Genomic DNA, 12,488 nt, shown 5'->3' with positions numbered 1-12,488 from the left:
GAAGGTAGCAGATCCTATCTTCCTATATTGGTAGGAAGTGGATCGAAGATGCAGATCTTGTCTTCCCATATTGGTGGCGAAGTAGATCGCAGAAAGCAGATCTTGTCTTCATGTATTGGCGTGAAGTAGATCGAAGATAGCAGGTCCTATCTTCCTATATTGATAGGAAGTGGATCCAAGACGCAGATCTTGTCTTCCCATATTGGTGGCGAAGTAGATCGCAGAAAGCAGATCTTGTCTTCATGTATTGGCGTGAAGTAGATCGAAGATAGCAGGTCCTATCTTCCTATATTGATAGGAAGTGGATCCAAGACGCAGATCTTGTCTTCCCATATTGGTGGCGAAGTAGATCGCAGAAAGCAGATCTTGTCTTCATGTATTGGCATGAAGTAGATCGAAGGTAGCAGATCCTATCTTCCTATATTGGTAGGAAGTGGATCGAAGATGCAGATCTTGTCTTCCCATATTGGTGGCGAAGTAGATCGCAGAAAGCAGATCTTGTCTTCATGTATTGGCATGAAGTAGATCGAAGGTAGCAGATCCTATCTTCCTATATTGGTAGGAAGTGGATCAAAGATGCAGATCTTGTCTTCCCATATTGGTGGCGAAGTAGATCGCAGAAAGCAGATCTTGTCTTCATGTATTGGCATGAAGTAGATCGAAGGTAGCAGATCCTATCTTCCTATATTGGTAGGAAGTGGATCGAAGATGCAGATCTTGTCTTTCCATATTGGTGGCGAAGTAGATCGCAGAAAGCAGATCTTGTCTTCATGTATTGGCGTGAAGTAAATCGAAGGTAGCAGATCCTATCTTCCTATATTGATAGGAAGTGGATCCAAGATACAGATCTTGTCTTCCCATACTGGTGGTGAAGTAGATCGAAGAAAGCCGATCGACGATGGCAGATTTTACCTCCCTGACTACAGTGGAGTACATTGAAGCCAATAACTCTATCTCCCTACATTCAACAGTGGAATAGAGTGAAGAGCACAAATCTTATCTCCCTAAGCAGTAATTGAGCAGACGAAGAAAAACACAAATCTCATCCCCATGGAATCGTAGCAGAGTAGATTGAAGCTACAAGGCGTATCTGAAGTTGCAATAGAGCAGATCGAAGAATCATAAGACGCAGTGGACTAGAATGAGGTTACTTGAAGAAAGAAAGCACCAAAAGAAGTCAAAACTCGATGAGCCCGGGCAAAATTGGCCTTTCTTAGTCTTTGCTCTGTTCTCGTTACACGATAACAAGCAAAGAGGGGCAGCTGTAAGGCCCAATTTTATGCCCAGGCCCGAATATTAAAACAATAAACAACAGTCCAATTACAAAATAACAAACCCAAAATTCAACCCACTACCTAGCCCAATAGCAGAAACCCTAGCCCAAATAAAAAAAAACAAATGTTTGCAGCAGAAAACCCTAGGCGCAGCATGCTTAGGGCGCGCCGCTCAGCCTCGTCTGCCCCCCTCACGCATGCACGCCTCTGACCGGTCGCCACTCGCACGCCTCAGCCTTGGCCACCACGACGCTCACGCTTCTGACACTCCCACCTGCCCCACCGTGCCCACCACCTGCAACAAGAACAAACACAACAGCAAGGAAAGCATGCGAATGATGGGAAAAATAATAAACAAAAGGAACAAAACAAATATATTGGCTTTAAAAGCCGAAATCTGTCATGGGAACAAGGGGATTTTTTTTTTCCTTTCATTTTCAATTGTAATACTACTTAAGAATACAAGAGTAAAAGCAGATTCAAGCAAGAAAGACCAAAAACAGAAAAGGCAGTCAGATCTAAGGTTTTTTTTCATTTTATTGTTCAAAAACTCATCTATTATATATTTTTACATAGCATAAGTTTACAAAAAAGGAGTTAGCAAAAAAAATAAAAATTTTTTACCTTTCCGGCCACCGCGTGCGGTGGCCGGCGCCGGCGCCGGCGAGCCTCCGGTGGCCGTCCGGTGACCCCCCCTTGGCCGGAAATCGCTCCGTGCCCTCCCTCTCCCTCTTTCTTTCTTTTTTTTCCCTCACCTGGTCTCAAATGAATTTTTCAAAAAAACTTAGCTTTTATAGGGGACCAAAACGCACCGTTTTGGTCCCCCTGTTTAATGATAAAACGACGTCGTTTCGGACGTGGGGTGGGTCGACCCGACCCGCACCAGGGCAGGATCCGCGTGTTTTTGAGCGGAAGGGCTATTTGCGCAATTGGCCCTTCCGCATTTTTATATTTCGCAATTAAGTTATTCGTTGTTTATAAATTGACCCCGAAATCCATTACACTTTGCGATTTAGTCCCCCTTCCAACGGTGTCGTTTCAAGTGTTTGGATAAATTACTTATTTGATCCCCCATAGTTTAACGCGCGTTCTGATAAGTCCATTCTCCTTTAATTTCTTTCAAAATTCGCCCCAGAGATTTGGTTTTTAATCCAATCTCATCCCTTTTTCATCTATTTTTTTACCTTAAATTTTATAATATTTTTGCTGTTTAATTCAATTTTAAATATTAATTGTTATATATATAATATTATTATCATTGTTGTTTTATCATTATTGTATTATATTTAACTATATATATATATTTTGTTTCGTTTCTACTATTATATACATATATTATATATTCATTAATATTAATATTTGTTCACATATTTCATTACATATATATATAGGTATTTTTGTGTATATGGTATTATTTTCATGTATTCATTTATTTATATCATTTTTTTTAAATAATTATATTAAGCATACACTTGTAAATATCGTGCTATTCGTATATTTCCCATTATCTCATACAAATATCTTTGCATTATTCGTCATACATTTCTTTCATTTTTATGTATATGTTTTAGATATCACAACATTTATATATTTTCGCATTATGTTACGTATACATTTTTTATCTTTACTATTGTGATTATTAGTATATGTTTTTGTATTTATGAATATATCTTTAATACATATAAGTATATATTTATTATTAATAGATGTTTTCAACATTATTATTATGTATATTATGTGAATATTTTAACATTATATTATATATGTATTTATATATATTACGCATATATATATACCCCCTTTTTTAATATTATATTTTTTACATATATATGTAGATATACGTACTTATACCTACTTAAACATATTTTTTCACATTTCATGATTCTTATACTTACATATATTTATGCATATTTTACATCATATACATACTTATATATTTTATACTCTTAAAAATGCTTTTTGTATATTTCACATATTTTTTAATTCACATACATATATTTTATATTATCACGATTTGTAAATATATAAATACACATTTACATTTTTTATAATATTTACCGATTTTATATATGTGTACATACTTATCTATGTTTTCATATTCTGTAATTTATATATATTTCTTATGTTATGGTTTTAAATTATACATGCATATATATACATTTTACATAATTGTATTTATTGTCATCATTGTTATTTGGTGTTTGCTTATTTATCCATGTACACTTGTGCTTTTTCTAAAATGTTAGTTCTATTTATTTATTTGTATGCTTTGTTTATGTAATCGCCTCGTCATTTCATTTTGCCTATTGCATTGTTGTTACTCATTTTACTTTGCTCACCTTGTCGCATTCGTTATTGTTTTGTCAAGCATTGACACTAAACACCAAAAGGAAAATTTTTCTAAATAAGGCAATATTTCGCGTTTGGAAACTCGAGAAAACGTGCCCTAACGTGCTGGGTTTCGATTTCTCGTTTCACTAAATAGCCAAATATCCTCTTAAAGCTTCAAAGTATGGTTTCATTAAACTATAAGGTGATCTTGGTTTCGATGGTTTAGAGTATCGTGTCCTAACGTGCTGGATGTGATATTCCTTCGGAACAAGAGAATCTTATGTTTCAATTCACGATATCAGATTTTCTTTTAAGGATCGCATTTTTTAAAACTCTTCAAATTTTCAATTTTCGACACTAAAACACTAATTAATCAACTAGGTACCAATTTTGGGCGTATCGAGGGTGCTAATCCTTCCTCGTGCGTAACCGGCTCCCGAACTCATTTTTCTGAATTTCGTAGACCAAAATCGCTGTTTTTATAAAATTAAATCATTTATTAAAAACAACCACTTTTTGAGGTGACCCGATCACACCTCGTCAAAAAAGGATTGGTGGCGACTCCCGTTTTTATTTTTTTTAAATCCAAGTCGACCCCCGTTTTCATCGAAAAAAAATGGTGTCAACAGATATACATAATATAATATTAAAATATTTACATAATTCATAAATATTAGGAATAAAAACGACTAATAATAGTGCTACATAAGTATATACATAAATATATTAAAAATATATACATATATAAAAAATTATACACTAATATATAGTAATCATGATAATAATAATAGTAAAATATAAAAAGCAAATATAATAAAGATATTAAAATAAAGTAATAAAATAACAACATATATAAATATATATATACATATACGTACATAAAAAGTATACACTACTACATAGTAATAATAATAATAGTAATAGATTGATATTAGTAACAATAATAATAATAGGAAATAGTAATATAAATAATAGCAAAAATGATAAAATTAACTAATTTAATGACAAAATAGCTAAACAATGAAAAAAGGATTAAATCGAAATTGAAACAAAAAGTTTGGGGCGAATTCGCAATAAAAAAAAGAAAGGACTTATTTGAACGCGCGTGGAACAACGAAGGGCCTAAAGGGCAATTTTCCCAAGCCTCTAAAACGCACAGCATTGAGCGGGACTAAATTGTAAAGCAGGTCAAATTTTCGGGTCAAATTAAAAATAAAAAAAAACCTTGATTGTACAAGAGTGAAAAAGCGGAAGGACTACTCGCATAAATAACCCATTAATCAAAAACACGCGGATCCTCTAGCGGGTCGGGTCGGACGGGTCGGGCATAAGCGAAAACGATGTTGTTTTAGGGTTAAAGGGCAGCCCCCAAAACGAAGGGAGGGGGAGGGGGATTTCCGGTGGGAAGTCCGGCCACCGTCCGGTCATCGGACCGTCGTCGGCGCAGGCGCAAGCCACAGTGCATGGTGGCCGGAAAAGATAAATTTTTTTTTAGTTTTTTTTTACTTTTATTTTGTAATATATATATACAGTCTTGTAGTTGATGAGAAAAAAAAGATTCGATTTCTTTTTTTAAAAAAATAAAATCAACTTGTGCTTGAATTTGGTTCTTGTTGTTTAGATCCCTCTATTTGCTGTTTTTTCTTGCCTTGGAATCACTTGCTATCTATTCGAAAATGTGGTGTATGTATTATATTTTTTTGTTGAACCCTTTTACATTTGTTTTAATGGCTTTTATAGTCTTTACATGCATTATTATTATTATTATTTCTATTGTATTCTTCTTGCAGGAGCAGTTGAGGGGTGGGATGTGACCGAAGCTGGTGACCGGTGCAACAGGTGATGATGGTGGAGTGTTGCAAGGGCTGGTGTCAGAAGGCAGAGAGTTGGTGCGGCGCCAAACATAGGGATTAGGGTTTTCTGATTTGATTGGGGATGGGTTAGGTTAAAATTGGGCCATGGTAGTTGGGTTTGATGTATGTTGGGTAGGTTTAGTTGATCTGTTTTGGGGTTTAATTTAGGGTTAATGTAAATGGGTCAGTGGGTTTATTTGGGCTCCGGGTAAATGGGACAAAATTGGGCTAAAACAATAATATAATATAATATATGGGTAAAGTAAATTAGTTGTCACCCAACCATGGATTTCTTTTTTTCTTTTTTATTCACCCAACTTCGAAAAGTTACAGAATGGTCACTCAATTATTCAATTTTGTCTTTATTTGGTCACTCAGCTATCTTAAATTTTTAGGTGTTTCTATTTTTATGTTAACCAATTGATGACAAAAAAAGATAAAATTAAATAGTTCGATAACCGTTTTGTAAATTAAATAGTTCAATAACCATTTTGTAACTTTTCATAGTTAAGTAATTGAAAAATATTTAATAACAATTGGAGAACTATATTGTAATTTTTCATAATTGGGTGGCTAAACCGTAATTTAGTGAAATCTATAATACTTTATCCATAATATATTCACTTGTGATGGACCAAATCGTGTTGGGCGACTACAGTCCATAAAAAACGGCTCAAAATAAAGTATGAGTACCTTTGATTGTACTATAAATTATATATTCACATTTCTACTGGACTTCAGGCACGAAATTAAAAAAAAAAACTCTATCATATTACTAAATTCAAAAAAAAATTATAATTTATTTTAACGTGCTAATTTTAAAAAGAAAAGAAAAACACTACTGGTGCTACTTTAAGAATTATAATTTACATCTAGTGCTGCTACTTTAACTCTGCTTTTCCTTCTTTAAAATTTATTAATGAGTTCTTCATTAACCCAATCTAAATCTTAATTCATTTCCCTCAAACAAAATAACAACGCAAATGGGTTTTCAGTTAGCGCTTGACTTCATCCTCCTACTCCTCTTCCTCTTCCTGTTATGCCCAATTTTTCAAGCAGCAGAATCTCAAGAACCTACCTGTGGTAAAGAAGTATGTGGAAATATTACAATTCCATCCCCTTTTGGAATCCATAGCAGATGCTATACTCATCCTTCGTTTAGAGTAACTTGCAACCCAACCCTCAATGGGGAAAAGCCTTTCATAAACGTAAATGGCATCGATCTGGAGGTACTTGGAAAAACCATATATTCAAACGCCATTCTCATCAGCTATCCAGTTACTTACTTTAATTGTGATAGTATAAACGAGGCTAGTGTGAGGGTCAATCTCTCAGGCACTCCATTTTTCTTCTCAAGTGATATGAATTATTTCGGGTCAGTAGGTTGCGGAAATTTGGCTACTATTTCACGTAGCGAAGCTGATTCACTTGGCGGCTGCATTCAACCAAGGTGTGACAATGGTGTTTCTGAACCTGGCTGCTTTACTGAAATTAATGGAAATCTCACTTCCTATACCGTAAACATGACAGCCATGTATCCTGACAGCAAACGATGCGCATCTGCTTTCATCTTTAGCCAGTACTCTTTCTCTTTCCGTAGTGCTTACCCATTACCCAGTGGCACCAATAATGGAACCAGGCATGTTCCCGCCGTGCTCAACTGGAATTCCAGCTATTGCGGTGAGGGAGGTCAGTCACGCGCTGTCACTTCAATTGCTTGCTTTCATTATTCTTCTTTTAATTCAGCTAATATAATGATGATTTTGCTAATTGTTTAAGGTCAGTGTTTAGGATCATTCATTTTGTATATTAATATTTTTGGCTTTCAAAAATTTATACCTAAAAGTTTTGTATTCCAAAAACTTGAATTAATACTTAATGAGATTAAATTAATTAATTAAATTAAATTATTAGAGGAGTTAAAAATGTAAATTATATATTTATTGAAGGGTTAAAGTGTTTATGTTAAATTATTATTTCTTTTGAGAGAGGCAGAAAGGTATAGTTTACGAATTTGTTCACTTATAAAAATACTTTTTATTATGTTTGGATTCATTTCATAATTTACACAAAGTTTATAGAGATTTTGTCTTAAATGAAAGTTCATTTATTTTGAAAATTGAATCGTTAGTTCCATAAAAAAAAATTGAAATCATTAGTTGAATTATACATTGGTATAAGAATTTAATATTTAGAATATTATTATGTAAAAAGAGGAATCGGAATTGAATTATTTTTTACATTTTTAAAGTTTAAGAGTATAACTTTAAAAATTGAATCGTTAGTTCCATAAAAAGCACTTCAAACTTTATCAAGGAAAGCAATTAAGCTCTTAAGCAGTTAAAATGGGTTAAAAATGTCTTTTAACTGTTAACTTTAACCGTTAACTGTTAAAGTTAATGGCTCCCAATTTTATTTTATTTTTAGTTAAAGCTATGATGTATTGGAACACGGCGTGACAGGTAGCAAAAATGATAAAAAAATAAAAAATTATTAAAATTTAATAGCTATAAAATTGAGACACAACAATTTTTATGCTTTTTCACAAATTTTATATTTCTTTACATTTTTATAATTTTCTTACAACTTTATAAAAAAATTATAATTTTTTTATATTTCTATATATTTTATTTTTTTATGATTTTTATAAAATTTTATAATTTTTTTACAATTTTTTTCTAATTTTTAATAACTTCTAAATATTTTTATTAAATTTTAATAATTTTTTTATCTTTTATTGATTTTTATTTTTTTATTATTTTTTTACCACATATCCCGCCATGGTTGTGACACGTGGTAGCTTTAATTGAAAAAAATATGAGCAATTAACTTTAACAGTTAAATGACTTTTTTTGATGCATTTTGATATTTCAAATACCCAATTAAGTACAAAAAAATAAAAGCTTAATTACTTTTTTTAAAAAAATTTTAGAAATTTTTATACCCTTAAACTTATTTTTATTTAAAAATATTGTATGACATCAAATTCAACAATAAAATTTATATTAAAAATAAGAAAGTCTTTATTGAATTTAATGTCATAAATAACACAAAAATTTAATTAAAATTTTTCGTTAAGAGTAACACTTTCCTTTTTAGATAATTCTAAGGTTTTTTTTTTTTTGTTTTTTAACGGATTGCTTTTATTTCCTACAAACATTTCATGTACATACATTTAATAGATTTTATAATTTACTTCCTTTTTGCTAAGTCCGCAGGATGCGTACCTATCAACTTCTACACCTACAAGGTAGAGTCATGTGGGGATGTCACTTTTCACTACCCCTTTAGAGTGAAGGGCCAAGATGATCCCAAAGACTGGTTTAAAGTAATTTGTGACAAAACCACCGATGGAAAAAAAATGGCCTTTTTTAAACATAAGTGGCACGAATCTGAAAATACTACACTTTGATTTTTCGGACGGCATTATCATGGTCAATCATCCAAAAACTTACTTTTAACTGTCGCAAAAACCATCACAACAGGATAAGTCTCAACTTAACAGGCACCCACTTTTACTACTCGAATTACTACAACAAATTTTGGTCTTCAGGTTGCGGTAATTTGGTTACTGTTTTCGACAACGAAACAGATAATCTTATAGGCAGATGTTTGCAACCAAGTTGTAGGATTAATAACGAAACTTCCTCTAATGATGGTTGTCTTGTTAATATTCCTCAGGGTCTTAGTTCATTCTATGTAAACATGAGTAGTAGTGATTATAGGAAAAAAAGATCATGCGGATGTGCTTCCATGATTTCTTATGACTATGATCTGAAGTTTGATATAAGTAATAAGGCGTATATATGTCCCAACACAACTGCAATGGGGCACTCCAACATTTGGAGAGTGCCATTTGAATGATAGTTCGGACACTTATTGTACATCTGATGGTAAATATTGCTGGTCGAGGTTGAGCTCTAATCATCTATGTGTGTGCTACAGCAATGATATCGATTATTCGAGTGCATGCCAAGGTATGAATTAATGTTTTTGTAGGGAACTTTTGTTTCTTATATCTATATTATCATTGCTTATAGGTATACGTCAATTGAAAATTTATTAAACTATTTTTTATATACAAATTAAGTTATATTATTTTAAAGGTATTCTCATTTTTTATATAATTTTATATAAAATTCATAATAAATCTAACATCGTGACATCTGAATCTTTCACACAATAAATTTTAAAATTTAATTTTATCATTTCAACCAAGGATTCATTTAATTCTTATATAAGCTTTAATTCAATATGTTTATTAATGTTTTCCGCTCACATCATGGGTGTGTCTTAAAGTAGTACTATACTTATTTACTCTTGAATAGAATTAATTATTTTTAAAGTTTTTATGGTTTGTAAATGAAATGTGTTGTTTGAAATTGAATAAAAATTGAAAAAAAATAAATTTCAAGACATTTTTTATATAGTAAATGTTAATGTAGTTATAATTTAAACTTGTTTGATTCTTTTTAATAATATAGAGACTAAATTACTCCATTTAATAATAGAAAAATTAATTTGATCTAATCTATATAATATAAGGATCTCTCATATGCTTTAACCAAATTATATGATTATAACATTTTTTTATTTAATTCATAAATGATAGATGGGGAATGTGGGAATTATAAGTACTGCAGCATGCTTTGTTTGAATACCCCAAGCAACTATTGCTCCTCACAGTCTTGCTCTCCTCATTATGAGCGCAAAATACAGACTCAAAATAATCATAGCTTGACAAGCATTATTGTAGGTACGTGTTTATTTTTAAAGTGGAATCATTATGATTAAGCAATGGATAGTGCAATAAGGTTCACTCATTTTTCATTTAAAATAAAGGGCTATCAAATATGAATAAAACTTTATCGAAACATTTTCATGGTTTTTTAACATGTACTTTATTTTTCAAATATACCTTTTAACTATGTTTCTTATATCTATTTAGGTTGCAGCACTAGTGTTGGGACACTATTTCTACTACTCGCAACATGGAGTATGTACAAAGTCCTCAAAAGAAAACAAAAAATCATGCTGAAGCAGAAATACTTCAAAAGGAATGGAGGTTTGTTACTGCAACAACATTTGTTTAGCAATGAAGGTAATGTTGAAAAAATTAAGTTGTTTACTTCAAAAGAGATGGAAAAGGCAACCAATAATCGAATCCTTGGTCAAGGAGGTCAAGGGACTGTTTATAAAGGAATGCTAATAGATGGAAGCATTGTGGCTATTAAGAAATCCAAAATGGTGGAAGGAAAGAAATGTGCTGAAAAGAAGGTTGAACAGTTCATTAACGAGGTGATAATTTTATCTCAAATTAATCACAGGAATGTGGTTAAGCTTTTAGGGTGTTGTTTAGAAGCTGAAGTCCCTCTATTGGTGTATGAGTTCATCCCAAATGGTACATTATACGATCTCATTCGTAACCAAAATGAAGAATTACCATTGACATGGGAAATGCGTTTACGAATTGCTATTGAAATTGCCAATGCCTTGTTCTATTTGCATTCAGCTGCTTCTGCTCCTATTTATCATCGAGACATCAAATCTAGTAACATACTTTTGGATGATAAATATAGGGCAAAAGTATCAGATTTTGGAACTTCAAGATCAGTTGCACTTGAACAAACACATCTAACCACTCGGGTGCAAGGAACTTTTGGATATATGGATCCAGAATATTTTCGATCAAGTCAATTTACAGAGAAGAGTGATGTTTATAGCTTTGGAGTTGTTCTTATTGAGCTTTTTACAGGACAAAAACCCATCTCCGCAGAACAATCAGAGCCAGTGAGAAGCTTGGTATCTTATTTTTTGGATTCAATGCAGGAGAATTCCTTGTTTAACATTCTTGATCCAATGGTAGTAAAGGATGGTCCAGAACAGGAGATTATAGTAGTGGCTCTGCTAGCAAAAAGATGCTTGAATCTTAATGGAAAGAAAAGACCCACCATGAAACAAGTAGCAATGGAGTTGGAGTTGATTAAAGCTTCTGGTGGAAATGTTATGGAAGACCATGGTGTTGAAGAATCTGAAATAGATGACATAATCCATTCATGGGAGAACAATCCTAGTTGTTCAATGTCTACGACAGTTACAACCAACAGTGTAACTTTTCCATTAAATTAATCTTTCTAGTTTCCAACAATCCTGAAACAATTTCTCTTGATTGAAGCCTTTAGCATCTCTATTTGTCACATTGGTGGAGTCTTGTGGTTGCCCAAGCATACATATATCTTGTTACACTCAATGTTATTTGACCTCTTGAAGGTATTTTTTTTCTATTCCTAAGTCGATGAATTCATTAATAAAAAAACCTCCAAACGGGGATACAAAATCCAAGAATAGCATCAATCGAAAGAAAGGTAACCCTAGTTATCCACATCTCCTTTTGCTCTTCTTCATCCTTGACCTTCGTCTTCTTTTTCTGATATCTAAAGATGAAATAAGAAGAGGTGATTAACTCACCATAGTAATAGTAAGCCTTTATTGAACGAGAACAACTAAAGAAAGTAAGAGATATTAACAGAATCCATCAAACCCTCATCGCCATTTTTCTCCGACGCCATTACTGCTCTTTCAACAACTCTCGAACCTTCAATTTCAAATCCTGTCGGAACTCCTCTGATTGTTCATATTCTTCTTCAGATTTTCCCTGCAAATAAACAAACTAGCTTAGTCTCTTCTCTTGCAATAAGAATTTATCAAAATTTCCGACAACAAAGCTCCTTGAGTTTTAACTATGCATTACCAGCTCCTTGTGGATGTTAAACGAAATGATATCGATGAGCTCAGGCTGATCGAGAGAAGTAAAAACACAAAATGTATAACTTAAGCATAGTTGTGCAAAATATGAAGAAAATGCCTTCAAAGAAGCTCCACCAACCATAAAAACCATCCAAATATGCTAATCCAGCTAATTCCTTGCAGTTTTCTCCATTTATAGAACCTACATTATTCAATTTGCGATTTGACGAGGTATTACTAAATTTCACTTTTAAAAATAATTATAATATTTAATCTAGAATTA

General features: G+C 32.5%; 2 protein-coding genes across 2 annotated transcripts; both read left to right on the top strand.

The window, feature by feature from the left end:
• Positions 1-6,439: 6,439 nt before the first annotated feature.
• On the top strand, positions 6,440-7,249 carry LOC107888609 (wall-associated receptor kinase-like 17). Its single transcript, XM_016812777.2, has one exon. The coding sequence runs from the start codon at positions 6,442-6,444 to the stop codon at positions 7,234-7,236; it is 795 nt and encodes a 264-aa protein (XP_016668266.1). The 5' UTR covers positions 6,440-6,441; the 3' UTR covers positions 7,237-7,249.
• A 3,103-nt stretch (positions 7,250-10,352) lies between these two features.
• On the top strand, positions 10,353-12,113 carry LOC107888608 (wall-associated receptor kinase-like 1). Its single transcript, XM_016812775.2, has one exon. The coding sequence runs from the start codon at positions 10,457-10,459 to the stop codon at positions 11,585-11,587; it is 1,131 nt and encodes a 376-aa protein (XP_016668264.1). The 5' UTR covers positions 10,353-10,456; the 3' UTR covers positions 11,588-12,113.
• Positions 12,114-12,488: the final 375 nt, after the last annotated feature.

This window comes from Gossypium hirsutum, chromosome A09 (genome assembly GCF_007990345.1).
Source record: "Gossypium hirsutum isolate 1008001.06 chromosome A09, Gossypium_hirsutum_v2.1, whole genome shotgun sequence".
Taxonomy (NCBI): Eukaryota; Viridiplantae; Streptophyta; class Magnoliopsida; order Malvales; family Malvaceae; genus Gossypium; species Gossypium hirsutum.
The sequence above is the reverse complement of the archived record's forward strand: the minus strand, read 5'-3'. Positions and strand labels throughout refer to the sequence as shown.